Below are 19,513 nucleotides of genomic sequence, written 5' to 3'. Positions count from 1 at the left end.
GTACTATGGTACAAATAGACAGAAAATCTTTTCTAAAGGATAAATATCTTCTTCATGAAGTAGAAAGCTCCCAGATGTCTGCTAGTCACTGTAAACTCACTAGAACCAAGGATAGGTAAACAAAGATTGATTGAGTGGTTATCACAACAGGTCTGCTCTATAAAGAACATTTGAGTTGTTTGTTGTTGTTGTTGGCTAGATTCATTCTGTTTGTATTGAAATACATCCTTAAAATTATAATCAAAGGAGAAAAATGTACTTTATTCAAATTTGTTCAAATCTAATTGTTCAGGGCTGCAGTGTGTGTGTGTGTGTGTGTATGTGTGTTCTGATTTTCCTATGTTGAGTTTGTTTTTTGTGTACTTTCACTTAATTCCTTGCTCTCTACTTGGATGCACCTATGCATTTCTAGAATAAAATAAGAACACCCACTCTGGTAAATAAAAGTATCAAAATCCAATGAGCTCTAGTTTGGGGACTTTATGAAACGCTAGCCCAATTTCATAAATCCTAATAAATATATTCTTTTTGAAGAACATGCTAGTCTTCCCAGAAAAGAAAATTTTTAAAAAATCTTGTATTTATTCTGTCCCCTAGAGTCTCTCTGGATTATCAAGTTCATGTCAAAAATAGATTAGATCTCTTTCAGTGATTAACATAATCTTCAAGATTTTCCCAGTTCAGATATGCATCCTGAAATTTATATGTGTGTATATATAGATATATTTACACACTACACATCACAAAGGAAACCAATTGAATTGAAATGCAACTTGCATTTCAATTCAATTGCTTTCTTTTTAATCCTATTTTTATGCATTTAAAATTATTATTCTGAAAATGGATACATATTTTCAGCAAAGAGGCAGTAGGGTTTCTCCCTCTCTCTCACACACATATGCACATATCACATACACAACATACGCACACACACACACACACACACACACACACAATGTTAAGCATCTCTGATCTAATGTACTAAATTCCTTAATACTTGACATTTACCTTAGTATTACCCAAAATGACACACATATCATTGTATTATCTTAAATCAGGAATTGGCAACCTTTGACCAACATGTAAAATTTTGTTTTTTATGTAGGCCATCAACTGTTACTTACCCTTTGCTTACTTGAGCTTTCTACTACTACAATAACACTTCATAAAAGTTTGTAGATATTAGGACTGGCATAGACAGGCTTAATATTTGAATTCGGATGATAGTTTGTAATAGGTTACTTCTGAGGATCTTTTCAACTCTGTTTCAAGTATTCTATCCCACTCTCAAAAAAAGTTGTAGTTCTATCTTTATAAGAAATGAGATTTGTTGTTTGGTCACCAGTGCTACTTCTCCCCTCTTTCCTCTACCTTTCCAGTTATGGAAGATGGACAGTGATCTAAACATAGTTGATTGTTTTTCAAGGTTTGCCAATACTTTTTAGAAGTTCATTTGAATCCTCAGATGTTCTAATAGCTTCTGAGAGATAAGGGAATGCTATCAAACAAATTCTCATCTACTCTTTCCTACTGCTTTGCATATCACTAGCCTGAGGACATGAGCATCTGACTTCAGCAAAAACTTGTTCTCAATTCTAGTTAGATTGCCTACCATGTGCTGCAAATTCTGTCTATGCTCTCTACAATAATTCTATGGTAGATATCTCTTATAGAATTTACTTTCAGAAAGTAAATTCCCCTTTGCAAGTATGAGAAAAGAAGAGAAGTGAATTCATAACTTTAAAGTATTGACAGGGTTGAAAAACCTAGAATTGACATACTTATGGAAATGGACACACTATGTTCTAAAAATTGACTGAGGCAGGTACATCATTTAATTTTTTCCAAATTTTTATAGAAATGGAATTCCTCAGGACAGTGACAGATTAAATGACTTTTCCATGTTCCTGTAGGTAGGGTATTTCAGAAACAAAATTTGAATCTTTGTTTTTCCAAATCTAAAATCAGTCTTTGCAGTACTCTCAGCTACTACGTATAGTCTGTATTTTTCAGGTTGTGTTAAAAATACTATTTTCTGACTCTCCTAAAATAATGTCATTTTGAAAGCATGGCAACTCCATCTCTGGCTGGAACAAAAATAATATTTCCATGAAAAGTGAACCAAATATTGAGACAAAGAATAGGACATACTTATTCAACTTCTAAACCCAACTGCTCATTTTGTTAAGGCCTGGCCTCCTAAACTAATCTGCTATGTGTGTGTGTGTGTGTGTGTGTATGTGTGTGTGTGTGTATGTGTGAATTCTTGTATGTGTATATGCTCTTACAAAAAAAAATGTTCATTTTTGTATATGTACAAATGTAGTATGCATGGATTAATTATCTTTACTAGAGAGATGTTAATGATCAACATAACTTAAGTGCTTTGTAAACTCTTTAATGTAACTTCTAAACTTAGATTTGCTACCAAATTCCTTTAATCATCTTCACTTGATAACTTTCTCCCTTCAGTTCTCTCTAAGCACCTTCTTTATGTCTTTATGACTGGCACCCAATTATATGTAGATTGACATTGCCCTTGGAGTCCACTTATTGTATTTGACAGTTACTATCTTGTCCCTTACTGCCCTACTCAGTTAAGTTACCTTCATGAATCATTATTGTGATTTGTTCTGGGCAGGACTAGAGCTTTCTTATGATCTGTTTTCTAAAATGAAACCATATTGTTTTTTGCTCTGCCTAACATGATATATGAGAAACAGTTTCTAATAATGTCCATCAGTGTCAATGTTCAGTTTCTTAATATATGTGTATATTTTTCCAGTTTCTCTATTGTTACCTTTTTTGCCCATTTCTGAGTGTACCCTTAATTGAATTGATCAATGTCTACTGTCACCTTACATTAGACTTAATGGTGTGATATATTCATATTTATCAGGGTAGCAAAGAACTAAGATTAAATTAATTGCAAACTTCATTTGTATTCATAATTTAATGTTGAAATTTGATTGAATGTGGAGAAATTAAATTAGATGCACAACAAAATGTAGTCATGAGAAATGCTAAACAAATTTTAATGTGTATATTTCAAAGCTCAGTTATTGTGATCTGACTAATATAATCAGTTTTCATTTGAACCACTTACTTTATGCCATTTTTAGTAATGAGACACTTTAAGCCAATTGTTTTTTTAACTCATAGTAAGAAATAGTTTCTAACCTAATAATTAATGATGTAGCTAGCTTTCTAAACCAATAATCTTTAGAGAATTTTAAAGTTGTGGTCTTTGTCTTCAAACCCCAGCTCTTAAATCTTGAGGCAGTCAATGTATTTCTTCCTTATGAATCAAGCCCTGGACAATAATTCATAGAAACATTTCTAAACCCAATCCAAAATCTTTTCTGTCTCCAGTTTTAATTAATATCAACTCCAATCCTGAAAAGGGCTGCTTCAAATTTATTTCTTTAAACTTTGTAGTAAATATTCCATGTTCTAGAGCATGTGGTTGAGGGTGCACAATTTATGCTTTTTTTTTCATAGCAGGGTTCAGTGAAAAGTGAAGAACACATTTATTACACTGGTAATTTGGGCAAGGCTCTTAGTATTTTTGTTGTTTTTCATTTATGTCTGAATTTTGTTACCCCATTTTGGGTATTCTTGGCAAAGACAATGGAGTAGTTTGCTATTTCCTTTTCCAGGTTATTTTACAGATGAGAAAATTGAAGCAATCAGGGTGCAGTGGCTTACCTGGATCACATAGCTAGTAAATATTTGAGGTCAGATTTGAACTCAGAAATAGAAGTTTCCCTGGCTCCCGACCTGGCACTCTATCTACTATTCTACCTAGCTACCCTATTAAAGTCTTATGGCTTCAATTATGTCATAAGAAAAAGAAAAGAATGAACTAAATGATCTATCATATCCATTTCCAACTCTAGTTTTATAAGCCTATGATAAATTTTTTAAAAATTAGAAAAATATCAAAATATTCTCAAATGTCTTCATATTTAGCATCTAAAACATCCTTATTGACAAACTGCTCAAAAGGAAAGAAAAGAATCAAAACAATGATTGGAATTTAGAGAATGGAAAACCTTTCTTTTGTTTATATTTTCAGTTAGGACTGATATAATAGTGCAAGTAAGGATGCCCCTGAAGGCAAAAATTTAAATGAAGAGAAAGAATACAGTTTTAGGGAAAAGCAGTGAAATAACATATATCACATTAAAGAGGAAAGGGATTGTGTGTATACTCCCTAACAAATAGGTAAAAAAACAAACAAACAAACAAACACCTAATTATCAGTAGCTTTAAGAAAGTTCACTTTCTCTTTATGGTATTGAGGATACTCATACCTATTAAATCTATTATCTCAAAAAAATGATTTAGATATGGTGCATTGATAAATAGGATAAACAAAAAAAATATGTAATGAACGGATGAATGGAGATTAATTCTAACAGTGTCAAAACTCAATAGAAACATACTATACAAAGAAGTAATGTTCATTTTAGAGTTTATATAAATTTTTGGTCAGAGCTTTGGAATAGCTTTTTTGTCTTGATTAGTGACAATAGTAGCATTGACATTTAGCTATTTTATAGCTATCTAGTATGTACATGTTTAAGATCTTTCAATCTAGATTTCAGCAATATGTGAACTGAGAATTAGCAGAAGAGCAGGCTGATTTTAAAGAGAAGAAAGAACTAGAACCACATTGCCAACATTTGTTGAATTATGGAGAAAGGAAGGGAGATCCTTGAAAAAACAACAAACATTTGCTTCTGCTTCACTGATTGCACTAAAGCTCCTGAATATGTAGAACACAAAATGTGGCAAGTTCTTAAAGAGGTGAGAATACCAGATCATCTTCTTTATCTCCTGCTTATATGTGAACCAAGAAGCAACAGTTAGAACTGAACATGGAACAACTGCTTTAAGATTGGAAAAAGAATGTAGCAAGACTATGCATTGTCACCTTAATTATTTAATTTGAAAGTAGAATATGTCAAGTGAATTCCAGACAAGATTAATAAAAAACCAGAATTAAGATTGCTGGGAGAAATATTAACAATCTCAGATAGATAGACAATACCACTTTGGTAGCAGAAAGTTTGGAGGAGGAATTAGGAAGCTTCTTACTAAGAGTGAAAGAGAAGAATGTAAAAGCTGGCTTGAAATCTTACATCAAAAAAAAATAAGATCTTAGTAGCTAATTCCATAACTTTCTGGCAAATAAAGAGGAACCAATTGGAAGCAATATTAGATTTTGTATTCTTGGGTTCAAAGATCACTGCAGACTATGACTTCTGTCATGAAACTAAAAGATACTTGCTCTTTGGAAGGAAAGCTATGGCAAATATGGACAGTATACCTAAAAGCAGAGACATCACTTTGTCAATAAAGGTTCATATCATCAAAGCTTCAATTATTTTTTCAGAAACAATAAACAGCTGTGAGAATTGGAGAAAAGGAAAGCTGGACACAGGATTGGTGCTTTTGAAGTTTGGTTTTGGAGACTTTCGAGAGTATACTTGGCTAGCGATGAGATCAAATCAATCAAAATTTAAAGAATTTAACTGGCTATTCATTGGAGGCACAAATACTAAAGCTAAAGCTTAAATATTTTAGCCACAAAATAGGAAGTTGGGATTCATTGGAAAAGACTTTGATGCTGGGAAAGATTGAAGAAAAAAAAGGAACTGCAGAAGATGAAATGGATAGATAACATGCTAGAAACCACAAACATGAAGTTGAAAAAATTTTGAGAGACAGTGAAAGAAGGACATGTTGTATTATGGTCCATAGAATCAAGAAAAGTTGAACATTACTGAATAAATGGACAACAATAAAAAGCATTTAAAAACCTTATGGCTCAGTCAGCATGTATTTATTAAGTACTTTCTTTGTGTCAGGTAACATATATCCGGGGTATAGAAGGAAAGATAGGAACCTGGTTCTTGCCCTCAAGGAGTTCAATTTCTAATATAGGAGATGACATTTTAATTAGGTGGGGATATATAATCATGTACAGAATTCATGAAAGGTATTTTTACAAGGAAAAATTCCAGGTGTGAAAAGGAAAAGGACTAGGGAAAGGCCTCCTGTAAAATGGCATTTAGCTGATGATCAAAGGATGCCTAGGAAGCTAAGTGGAAAAGAGGAAGAATATTGTTATTTTTTTCTTTAGATATTTTGGCATTATCATCCTTCCCTTATCACCCTTATCATTGAAAGTATACCAGTTATAATCATTATAGTTATGCAATTAATGGAATCTTTCTCATCAGAACATCTACCAAATATACAGTAAATCTTTTGTTTGTTTATATATATATATATATATATATATATATATATATGTATATATATATATATATGATTGATGAATATATAATGCCTTCTCCTATTTAGGAGAATGACTGGATGACTGATCCAATCAAAGAATCTTAGATAAGGTATAGGGGAAATACATTTTATTTATTGGAACAAATACATAAATATGAGACATTCAGAACTATGAAAATCAAACCAGCCTAGTGAGAGGTAGAAATAATGACAAATTATCTAGATTTTCCACTCAAATTTTAATTATTTTTATAGCAGATTGAGTTTCCATAGCAACTATTGGATAAAATATAATTTTAAAATGTAAATTCCTGTTTTATTTTTTTTTACCAAAACTATATGAACTTGAAAATTCAACCAAGAAACAAATGAAAAACTGATAAACAACATGAAATCAAATTTGGCATACAACAGCAATTTTTGAGTTTAATTTTGCCCAAAATTGAAATGATCTCAGAATATATTTCCAATGTTTCTTTAAGCATAATCATTTAGCTAGGAAATGTTATTCTAGCATGAGTAAAGCATTTTTAAAAATTCAATGAAAAGGTTTTGATCTGCCTGTTAGGAGATTAGCAACAAATCTCTACTAATTGATAGCTGATTTTTTTCCCTCTCCTAAAATATGAAATGGAATAAAAAGGCAGTGATTTTCATATATAAAGCAATATTTTCCCCAAGAGGAAAAGATCTGGGCAGATAGTAGGTAGCATAGTGGATAAAGAGCTGAAGACTCAAAATCAGGAAGACATGAGTTTAAATGAAACCTCAGATACAAAGGGCTGTGTGGCTTTTTCCAAGTCATTTAGTCTTTTGTTTTTCCTCAATTGCAAGGAGATCATATTTTAATGAGGGAAGACAATCTATAAAAAAGAACGGAAAATAAGATGAGAGAACATCCAGGCATGAGGAGCAAGGTAGAAAAAGTCCTATGAAGATGAATTAGCAGTACACCCTGGAGAGGAACAAAGACATAGTTGGGCTTAAAATGGAGGTTCTGGGAGGGACCAGGGAATAAGAGGGAATGACCACTGTAGGAGAGAATGGAACAAAGATGAAAATGTTTCTAAGGTGTGGCTGAGAAATTTTTATCTTGTTTAAATGCATATCAATACCCCTTTGCCTTAATAGATGCTGCTCATCAGTTTCTTTGGTTGAAAAATTTCTTTACTTCGTGACCAACCTCTAAGTGACACGTTTGTACTTGGTACTTAGCTAAGCTATGATATTGTATAAATATCATATATACCCATTGGGTGAGCACATCCTCAGAACCTTTCTAGACTAATAGTAACTCCCAGAGCTAATGTTCTACTAGAATATACTTTGATACCTTCCAAATCTAAATCCATTTCTCAGTGAGGCATCAAATTAGGACTCTAGTAGAGGAAATCTACCTTTGCAATGAAATTAAAAAAAGAAAATCACATGCTCTGTTGATCTTGTGGTGTGTCAGCAGTATTCACTGTGTCTATGAAGGACAGTCCATGCATGAAAATACATGCCCTATTTTATAAATGAGACATTTAAATACTAAGAGATATATAAATACCAAGAGATTTGCCCAAGGGTCATGCACCAGTTCAATGCAAGGATCATTTTGTATCTGTAGTTAACAGTGATCTCAGCAGGGATAATTATAACAACAACTAAATTATGCCTTTGAAATAGCTTATGGGGATCATTAACTTCTCCAAGTATATGTTCCCTAAGGATTCCTACCTTCCTGTGATCTTTGGGGATGTGACATTTAAAAAAAAAAGAAAATGTTTTAGTTCACTTCCAGATTCATCAAAATACTTCTTTACTTCACTTTCAGGTCCCAGTATAGGCAAAAAAAAGTCTCCAGTGGAAAATAGAGAAGCTATTAAGATCTCTTAAGGGGGTATTTAGATTCAAAGAAAGCTTTATTCTAATTCCATCTGTTTCCTCCTCACATATTTACTAGCTTTGCACATCCTAAATTAGATGGTTTTCATATAGAAAATTTTAAAATATTCAGAGAAATAAAATGTGAGAATTCAACTTAACATGTAAAATGTGATCATGGGAGTTCAATGAATAAGTTGAATTTTTTAATCAACAAGAGGGCATTAAGTGTCTATTATTTAAATTGTATCCAACTCTTCATGACCTCATTTTGGGTTTTTCTTGGTAGAGATATTGGAATGGTTTGTCATTTCCTTCTATAGGTCAATTTTATGATAAGGAAACTCAGGTAAACAGGACTGATTGATATGTCCAGGCTCACATAGATAATAAGTGTCTGAAGCAAGATTTGAACTAAGGAAGATGAGTTTGATTTCAGGCTCACATTCTATCCATTGTATCACTTAGCCACTCTATTTGCCCTATTAAATGATTGCTGTGTCATGCAATGTGGGCTGGGGATATACATAAAAAAGCAAAAATGGGTCTTGGCCTCAACACAAACTTAAACTCTAAAGAAAAAGATTACATAAAAAATAGGTAGTTTCAAGATACATAAAGAGATGTGATAGATGACTTTAGAGGGCATTTGGGAGAAGAGAAAAGCCTAAGAAGCCAGAATGTACATGTTTCTTAAAGAAAGCCAGGGACTCTGGGAAGTAGAATTGAAATTGGAAAGGATTCCAGGTATCAGATTCAGCCAGTGAAAAAGCCCTGATTGAGTATTTTATGTGAAAAAATGCAAGTAGGTCAATGTAGCCAAGCCAAGACTGAATAAAGGGAAGTAGAATGTAAGGAGATGGGTAAGAGCTTTAAATGCCATATCTTTTTATTTCATCCTGAAGTCAATGGGAAGCAAATGGACTTATTGAGTACAATGAGAAAACATTTTTACTCCATGCAGGACTTGAGGGAGAGGGAGCAAATAGAAGGCTATTGTCATAATCTAGATGAGAAATAATGCAGCCCTGATGGAATCCTTTAGAGGAAATATTTATTCAAACCCATAAAGTAAAATTTAAGTTATTTCTATTATAGTGAGATGAAAGATGAAGGGACAGTGATAAAGAGAATAGAATGATACTAAAACTTGTTTCTATTGCACATTAAATAAAGAATGGATAATAGATCTTTAAGTAGCTGGGTGGAACAAGGATAGAGTGTCAGACTTGAAGTCAGCAAGATTCATCTTTTTGAGTTCAAATCTGGCCTCAGATACTTAGTAGCTGTGTCATCCTAGACAAGTGTTTGCTTCAGTTTCCTCATCTGTAAAGTGAACTGGAGAAGGAAATGGCAAACTAGTGTCTTTCCCAAGAAATCCTCAAATGGGGTCATGAAGAGCTGGACATGATTGAAAAATTACTGAGCAATAATAAATATCATAGACGTAGAACTGGAAAGATCCTTAGATATTATCTAGTTCAATTCTGTCATTTAACAAATGGGGAAACTGAGGCCCAGAAATGTTAAGTGATTTGCTAAAATCATACAGGTACTAAATGACAGAGACAGTTTGTATCCATGTCCTGTTACTTCAAAGTCAATTTTCATCCCATTATAATAATCATAAATAATTTTATTGACATTTACATAGAATTTTTAAGATTTAAAAGCTTTTTTTAAATCAATTATTATTCTCATTAATAAGGTGAAAAATAGTCTTAATGATCTTACACGTGGTCAAACACATAACAAGTGACTGATAAGCATTTGAATTCATGTAAAATATAGTTTTTCATAGACTAGGATGATATTTTCCTTTTATCCACTAAAAACCCAAAACCAAGACCCCCAAATCTCACCTTTACTACTCTTTTTGTTTCAGTATTTTTAGATAAATGGGTGTAGGCCCACATATCTTGGTCTGAAGAGATTCTGGTTAAATTTTACTTGAATAGAATAGAAAGAGAACAACAGAATTAGTGAACCTAAATCTCAAACTACAGATCTTCTCAAAGTTTATGTCAGTACACAAGGGGCAAATGGCTATTTTTTGGTAGAGTTGTTTATTACATGCCAACCAGGGCAGAACCAAATCTGTTCTAAAGAGTGGCCTTTTTTCTTCTTCCACTTGTTGTGAGCAGTGGGATTTAGCTATACATTACCTTTCATTCCAGAGATCAGAATATCATTCTTGCAAACTTTCACTGAGATATCTTTGGTTACTGATGCTATGTGGAGAGTTTTGATTAAAAATAACTATAATAATAATCCTGTTGTTTGGCACCTGGTATTTGTTTTATTATTACCAATATGGCTGATTATACTGAAGAAAAGCACATATACTACATTTTTTAATACTGCATATAGGAGGACGTGATTAAACTTTTTTCTTCTTTGAAAAGGTTATAGATATTACAAGAATTTCTGACATTTTGTAAAGCGTAAAGCCTAAAATGCTAAGAAACTGGGAAAATTATTGAGAAAATATGTACTATTCTGGGACTCCTGAATTTATATAAATTTATATAAAATCAACTGTGATTTTAATAATCTGTCCTTTTTTTAAAATATATGTTTACTTGGATAGTTCACTTACATTTTAATGATTTTCTCCCCCTTTTTCCCTCTTGCCTTTTAGGAGATAGTCAACTTCAACTGTAGAAAGTTAGTGGCCACCATGCCACTTTTTGCTAATGCTGATCCTAATTTTGTGACTGCTATGCTGAGCAAACTACGATTTGAAGTATTCCAGCCTGGAGATTATATCATTCGAGAAGGAGCTGTGGGTAAAAAAATGTACTTCATCCAGCATGGTGTTGCTGGTGTCATCACTAAATCCAGTAAGGAAATGAAGCTGACAGATGGCTCTTATTTTGGAGGTTAGTGAAATGGAGATACAATTAAGGTAGAATAGAGAAAATTTCAGTTATATTCTCTTTTTTTTTTAAATAATTTTTTATTGATAGAATGCATGCCAGGGTAATTTTTTACAGCATTATCCTTTGCATTCATTTCTGTTCCGATTTTTCCCCTCCCTCCCTCCACCCTTCCCCCCAGATGGCAAGAGTCCTTTACATGTTCAATGGGTTGCAGTATATCCTAGATACAATATATGTGTGCAGAACCAAACAGTTTTCTTGTTGCACAGGGAGAATTGAATTCAGAAGGTATAAATAACCCGGGAGGAAAAACATAAATGCAAGCAGTTTATATTCATTTCCAGTGTTCTTTCTCTGGGTGTAGCTGCTTCTGTCCATCTTTGATCAATTAAGGCTCTCTTTATCAAAGAGGTCCACTTCCATCAGAATACATCCTCAAACAGTATCATTGTTGAGGTATATAATGATCTCCTGGTTCTGCTCATTTCACTCAGCATCAGTTCATGTAAGTCTCGCCAGTCCTCTCTGTATTCATCCTGCTGGTCATTTCTTACAGAATATATTCTGTCTATATATTCCATAACATTCATATACCACAATTTACCCAGCCATTCTCCAATTGATGGGCATCCATTCATTTTCCAGTTTCTAGCCACTACAAACAGGGCTGCTACAAACATTTTGGCACATACAGGTCCCTTTCCCTTCTTTAGTATTTCTTTGGGATATAAGCCCAATAGAAACACTGCTGGATCAAAGGGTATGCACAATTTGATAATTTTTTGGGCATAATTCCAGATTGCTCTCCAGAATGGTTGGATTCGTTCACAACTCCACCAACAATGCATTAGTGTCCCAGTTTTCCCGCATCAACTCAAACATTCATCATTATTTTTTCCTGTCATCTTAGCCAATCTGACGGGTGTGTAGTGGTATCTCAGAGTTGTCTTAATTTGCATTTCTCTGATCAATAATGATTTGGAACACTCTTTCATATGAGTGGTAATAGTTTCAATCTCATCCTCTGAAAATTGTCTGTTCATATCCTTTGACCATTTATCAATTGGAGAATGGCTTGATTTCTTATAAATTTGAGTCAGTTCTCTATATATTTTGGAAATGAGGCCTTTATCAGAACCTTTAACTGTGAAAATGTTTTCCCAGTTTGTTGCTTCCCTTCTAATCTTGTTTGCATTAGTTTTATTTGTACAAAGGCTTTTTAATTTGATGTAATCAAAATTTTCTATTTTGTGATCAGTAATGGTCTCTAGTTCATCTTTGGTCACAAATTTCTTTCTCCTCCACAAGTCTGAGAGATAAACTGTTCTATGTTCCTCTAATTTATTTATAATCTCGTTCTTTATGCCTAGGTCATAGACCCATTTTGATCTTATCTTGGTATATGGTGTTAAGTGTGGGTCCATGCCTAATTTCTGCCATACTAATTTCCAATTATCCCAGCAGTTTTTATCAAATAATGAATTCTTTTCCCAGAAGTTAGGGGCTTTGGGTTTGTCAAACACTAGATTGCTATAGTTGACTATTCTGTCTTGTGAACCTAGCCTTTTCCACTGATCCACTAATCTATTTCTTAGCCAATACCAAATGGTTTTGGTGACTGCTGCTTTATAATATAATTTTAGATCAGGTACAGCTAGGCCACCTTCATTTGATTTTTTTTTTCATTAATTCCCTTGAGATTCTCGACTTTTTATTGTTCCATATGAATTTTGTTGTTATTTTTTCTAGATCAATAAAATATTTTCTTGGAAGTCTGATTGGTATAGCACTAAATAAATAGATTAGTTTAGGGAGTATTGTCATCTTTATTATGTTCGCTCGGCCGATCCAAGAGCACTTAATATTTTTCCAATTATTTAAGTCTGACTTTATTTGTGTGGAGACTTTTTTATAATCTTGCTCATATAATTCCTGACTTTCCTTTGGTAGATAGATTCCCAAATATTTTATGGTATCAACAGTTATTCTGAATGGAATTTCTCTTTGTATCTCTTGCTGTTGGGTTTTGTTGGTGATGTATAAAAATGCTGAGGATTTATGGGGATTTATTTTGTAGCCAGCTACTTTGCTAAAATTATGAATTATTTCCAATAGCTTTTTAGTAGAATCTCTGGGGTTCTCTAGGTATACCATCATATCATCTGCAAAGAGTGATAGTTTGGTTTCTTCATTGCCTACTCTAATTCCTTTAATATCTTTCTCGACTCTTATTGCCGAGGCTAGTGTTTGTAATACGATATTAAATAATAATGGTGATAGTGGGCAACCTTGTTTTACTCCTGATCTTATTGGGAATGGTTGCAGTTTGTCCCCGTTACATATAATGCTTACTGATGGTTTTAAATATATGCTCCTGACTATTTTAAGGAAAAGTCCATTTATTCCTATGCTCTCAAGTGTTTTTATTAGGAATGGATGTTGGATTTTATCAAATGCTTTTTCTGCATCTATTGAGATAATCATATGGTTTTTGTTTGTTTGGTTATTGATATAGTCAATTATGCTAATAGTTTTCCTAATATTGAACCAGCCCTGCATTCCTGGTATAAATCCTACTTGGTCATAGTGACGATTTTCTGTAATCTTTTTGCTAATATTTTATTTAAGATTTTAGCATCAATATTCATTAGGGAGATTGGTCTATAATTTTCTTTCTCTGTTTTCAGCCTACCTGGTTTAGGTATCAGTACCATGTCTGTGTCATAAAAGGAGTTTGGTAGGACTCCTTCAATCCCTATTTTTTCAAATAGTTTATTTAGCATTGGAGTTAATTGTTCTTTAAATGTTTGGTAGAATTCACATGTAAATCCATCTGGTCCTGGGGATTTTTTCTTAGGGAGTTGATTGATAGTTTGTTCTATTTCTTTTTCTGAGATGGGATTGTTTAGGATATTTACTTCTTCCTCTGTTAGTTTGGGCAAGCTATATTTTTGGAGGTATTTTTCTATTTCATTTAAGTTGTCGAATTTATTGGCATAAAGTTGGGCAAAGTAACTCCTAATTATTGCTCTAATTTCCTCTTCGTTAGTGGTGAGTTCTCCCTTTTCATTTTTAAGACTAACAATTTGATTTTCCTCTTTCCTTTTTTTAATCAGATTTACTAAGGGTTTGTCTATTTTGTTGGTTTTTTCATAGAACCAACTCTTAGTTTTATTAATCAATTCAATAGTTTTTTTTACTTTCAATTTTATTGATCTCACCTTTTATTTTTAGAATTTCAAGTTTAGTGTTTGACTGGGGGTTTTTAATTTGTTCCTTTTCTAGCGTTTTTAGTTGCAAACCCAATTCATTGACCTTCTCTTTCTCTATTTTATACAAATAGGCCTCTAGAGATATGAAATTTCCCCTTATTACCACTTTGGCTGCATCCCATACATTTTGGTATGATGTCTCATTATTATCGTTTTCTTGGGTGAAGTTATTAATTATGTCTATGATTTGCTGTTTTACCCAATCATTCTTTAGTATGAGATTATTTAGTTTCCAATTATTTTTTGGTCTACTTCCCCCTGGTTTTTTGTTGAATGTAATTTTCATTGCATCGTGGTCTGAAAAGGATGCATTTACTATTTCTGCCTTACTGCATTTGAGTTTGAGGTTTTTATGTCCTAATATATGGTCAATTTTTGTATAGGTTCCATGAACTGCTGAAAAGAAAGTGTATTCCTTTCTGTCTCCATTACATTTTCTCCAGAGATCTATCATATCTAACTTTTCTAGTATTCTATTTACCTCTTTGACTTCTTTCTTATTTATTTTGTGGTTTGATTTATCTAATTCTGAGAGTGCAAGGTTAAGATCTCCCACTATTATAGTTTTACTGTCTATTTCTTCTTGCAGCTCTCTTAGTTTCTCTTTTAAGAATTTAGATGCTACCCCACTTGGTGCATATATGTTTAATATAGATAGTGCTTCATTATCCATGCTACCCTTTAGCAAGATATAGTGCCCTTCCTTATCTCTTTTAATTAGATCAATTTTTGCTTTAGCTTGATCTGAGATCAAGATGGCTACCCCTGCTTTTTTGACTTCACCTGAAGCATAGTAGATTTTGCTCCAACCTTTTACCTTTAACCTGCATGTATCTCCCCGCTTCAGGTGTGTTTCCTGTAAACAACATATTGTAGGATTCTGGCTTTTAATCCATTCTGCTAACCGCTTCCTCTTTATGGGGGAGTTTACCCTGTTCACGTTTATGGTTAGAATGACCAATTCTGTATTACTTGCCATCTTGTTAACCCCGGTTTATGCTTTTCTCCCTTCTTTCCCCTTCCCCCCCTTCCCAGTATTAAGCTTGTGAGCACCACTTGCTTCTCACAGCCCTCCCTTTTTAGTATCCCTCCCCCCGCCTTAGAGTTCCTTCCCCTATCTTACCCCTTTCCCTCCCAGTTCCCGTATTCCCTTCCCTTAGTTTATTCCTTCCCTTTTCACTTTTCCCTTCTCACTTTTCAATGAGGTGGGAGAAGTTTCACCATAGATTGAATATGTCTTAAGATTTTTCACTTAAAGCCAATTCTGAAGGCAGTAAGATACCCACTATATTCATCCCCCTCCATTCTTTCTCTCAGATATAATAGGTTTCCTATGCCTCTTCATGAGATGTACTACCCCCACTTTACCCTTTTTCTGATACAATGTCCTTTCCACATCAATTTCTAGAACAAGGTATACATGTATTCTTTATACATCTATATAGTCAAAATATAGTTCCCAAGATTAATCTTTACCTTTTTAGATTTCTCTTGAGTTCTATATTTGTAGATCAAACTTTTTGTTAAGTTCTGGTTTTTTCATCAGAAATAGATGAAATTCGCTTACTTCGTTGAATGTCCATCTTCTTCCCTGGAAAAAGATGCTCATTCTCGCTGGGTAAGTTATTTTTGGTTGCATACCAAGTTCCTTAGCCTTTCGGAATATCATATTCCAGGCCCTTCGATCTTTTAATGTGGATGCTGCCAGATCCTGGGTGATCCTTATTGTGGCTCCTTGATACTTGAATTGGGTTTTTCTAGCCACTTGCAATATTTTTTTCCTTCATCTGAGGGTTCTGGCATTTGGCCACTATATTCCTTGGTGTTTTGATTTTAGGATCCCTTTCAGTGGGTGATCGATGAATCCTTTCAATGTTTATTTTTTCCTCTGTTCCTATGACTTCTGGGCAGTTCTCTTTGATAATTTCCTGGAAAATAGTGTCCAGGCTCTTTTTTTCATCATGTTTTTCTGGAAGTCCAATGATTCTCAGATTGTCTCTCCTGGATCTGTTTTCCAGGTCTGTTGTCTTCCCCAGAAGGTATTTCACATTTTTCTCCATTGTTTGATTTTTTTGGATTTGCTTGACTGATTCTTCTTGTCTCCTCGAGTCATTCAATTCCACTTGTTCAATTCTGATTTTCAGTGAAGTATTCTCTTCACTCACTTTTTAAAAATCTTTTTCTAATTGTCCAATTGAGTTCTTTTGTTCTGTGGAATTTTTTTCCATTTCGCCAATTTTGTTTTTTAGAGAGCTGTTTTCTGTTTCCAGTTCACTAATCCTATTTTTCAAGGATTTTACTTCTTTATCCACTCTCTAACTTTCTCCAGGCTCTTTTGCCAAGCCTCCCTCTCCTTTTCCCAAGCCTCACTCTGCTTTCCCCATTTTTCTTCTAGCTCCCTTGTGAGAGCCTTTTTAATCACTTCTATGAGGTTCATCTGTGCTGAGGAACAGATGATCTCCTCCTTTGGGGATTCACCTGGGGACTGTCTGTTTTTAGTCTCCTCAGGATTTAGAGTCTGCTCTCTATCTGTATAGAAGCTGTCAAGGGTTAAAGTCCTCTTCAGCTTCTTGCTCATTCTGTCTAATAATCAGAGACAAACTAGCAAAGAAAAACAGAAAAAACTGGAGTCTTTCTTTGGGGGAGGGGCTGGGTGTGTTATCGAGCTTCCTCTCCAGACTGCGGGGGGCAGCAGTGAGGCACTAGCCCGACTGTGCTGCGCCTGCGCTCTGAGATCCCAGAGCGTGCTGAGTCACTGTGGGGGGGAAAGGGGGGGCGGCCAGGTCCCGAGAGACTCCAGCTGTTTGGGATTGTATTCTTCAGCCCCGGTGTTTTTAGCTTCTCTGCTGGGCTGCTGACTTGCTGCCAGAGCAAAGTATCCAAACCTGTAAGTGAAGCTCTCCCCGCAGAGACGGCTGCGATCACTCCCTACCCCCTCTCCAGTCTGCTCCCGTGCTCTCACTGCCGCTGCCCTCAGCCTGTGCCCGATCTAAAACCAACCCAGCCCTCCAGTAAAGACAGACCTTTCTTGGCGGATCTCAAGGATGGCTTCTCTTGGTAACTATATGTGGGTTTTTTTCAATCAAGCATTAATTCAGAGGCTTGTAATGAAGTGGATAGTGAGAGAAAGCATGGAGCTTATGCAGCACTGTGCCTCCTCTCTGCCATCTTAACTGGGGGTTTTTAATTTGTTCCTTTTCTAGCATTTTTAGTTGCAAACCCAATTCATTGACCTTCTCTTTCTCTATTTTATACAAATAGGCCTCTAGAGATATGAAATTTCCCCTTATTACCACTTTGGCTGCATCCCATACATTTTGGTATGATGTCTCATTATTATCGTTTTCTTGGGTGAAGTTATTAATTATGTCTATGATTTGCTATTTTACCCAATCATTCTTTAGTATGAGATTATTTAGTTTCCAATTATTTTTTGGTCTACTTCCCCCTGGTTTTTTGTTGAATGTAATTTTCATTGCATCGTGGTCTGAAAAGGATGCATTTACTATTTCTGCCTTACTGCATTTGAGTTTGAGGTTTTTATGTCCTAATATATGGTCAATTTTTGTATAGGTTCCATGAACTGCTGAAAAGAAAGTGTATTCCTTTCTGTCTCCATTACATTTTCTCCAGAGATCTATCATATCTAACTTTACCTCTTTGACTTCTTTCTTATTTATTTTGTGGTTTGATTTATCTAATTCTGAGAGTGCAAGGTTAAGATCTCCCACTATTATAGTTTTACTGTCTATTTCTTCTTGCAGCTCTCTTAGTTTCTCTTTTAAGAATTTAGATGCTACCCCACTTGGTGCATATATGTTTAATATAGATAGTGCTTCATTATCCATGCTACCCTTTAGCAAGATATAGTGCCCTTCCTTATCTCTTTTAATTAGATCAATTTTTGCTTTAGCTTGATCTGAGATCAGGATGGCTACCCCTGCTTTTTTGACTTCACCTGAAGCATAGTAGATTTTGCTCCAACCTTTTACCTTTAACCTGCATGTATCTCCCCGCTTCAGGTGTGTTTCCTGTAAACAACATATTGTAGGATTCTGGCTTTTAATCCATTCTGCTAACCGCTTCCTCTTTATGGGGGAGTTTACCCGTTCACGTTTATGGTTAGAATGACCAATTCTGTATTACTTGCCATCTTGTTAACCCCGGTTTATGCTTTTCTCCCTTCTTTCCCCTTCCCCCCCCTTCCCAGTATTAAGCTTGTGAGCACCACTTGCTTCTCACAGCCCTCCCTTTTTAGTATCCCTCCCCCCGCCTTAGAGTTCCTTCCCCTATCTTACCCCTTTCCCTCCCAGTTCCCGTATTCCCTTCTGCTTAGCTTATTCCTTCCCTTTTCACTTTTCCCTTCTCACTTTTCAATGAGGTGGGAGAAGTTTCACCATAGATTGAATATGTCTTAAGATTTTTCACTTAAAGCCAATTCTGAAGGCAGTAAGATACCCACTATATTCATCCCCCTCCATTCTTTCTCTCAGATATAATAGGTTTCCTATGCCTCTTCATGAGATGTACTACCCCCACTTTACCCTTTTTCTGATACAATGTCCTTTCCACATCAATTTCTAGAACAAGGTATACATGTATTCTTTATACATCTATATAGTCAAAATATAGTTCCCAAGATTAATCTTTACCTTTTTAGATTTCTCTTGAGTTCTATATTTGTAGATCAAACTTTTTGTTAAGTTCTGGTTTTTTCATCAGAAATAGATGAAATTCGCTTACTTCGTTGAATGTCCATCTTCTTCCCTGGAAAAAGATGCTCATTCTCGCTGGGTAAGTTATTTTTGGTTGCATACCAAGTTCCTTAGCCTTTCGGAATATCATATTCCAGGCCCTTCGATCCTTTAATGTGGATGCTGCCAGATCCTGGGTGATCCTTATTGTGGCTCCTTGATACTTGAATTGGGTTTTTCTAGCCGCTTGCAATATTTTTTCCTTCATCTGAGGGTTCTGGCATTTGGCCACTATATTCCTTGGTGTTTTGATTTTAGGATCCCTTTCAGTGGGTGATCGATGAATCCTTTCAATGTTTATTTTTTCCTCTGTTCCTATGACTTCTGGGCAGTTCTCTTTGATAATTTCCTGGAAAATAGTGTCCAGGCTCTTTTTTTCATCATGTTTTTCTGGAAGTCCAATGATTCTCAGATTGTCTCTCCTGGA

At 34.6% G+C, this 19,513-nt stretch overlaps 1 protein-coding gene across 2 annotated transcripts in view; it reads left to right on the top strand.

Annotated features, from left to right (window-relative positions):
- HCN1 (hyperpolarization activated cyclic nucleotide gated potassium channel 1) overlaps positions 1–19,513 on the top strand; it is a 595,741-nt gene that overhangs the window by 490,521 nt on the left and 85,707 nt on the right. For both annotated transcript variants that reach the window (XM_051990587.1, XM_051990583.1), the window contains one exon: positions 10,820–11,060. In XM_051990587.1, coding sequence (XP_051846547.1) covers positions 10,820–11,060 — 241 coding nt within the window. The remainder of the gene's footprint in view (positions 1–10,819; positions 11,061–19,513) is intronic.

This window comes from Antechinus flavipes, chromosome 1, assembly GCF_016432865.1.
Source record: "Antechinus flavipes isolate AdamAnt ecotype Samford, QLD, Australia chromosome 1, AdamAnt_v2, whole genome shotgun sequence".
Lineage (NCBI taxonomy): Eukaryota > Metazoa > Chordata > Mammalia > Dasyuromorphia > Dasyuridae > Antechinus > Antechinus flavipes.
Note: the sequence above shows the minus strand (reverse complement) of the source record. Positions and strands in the feature narration are given on the sequence as shown.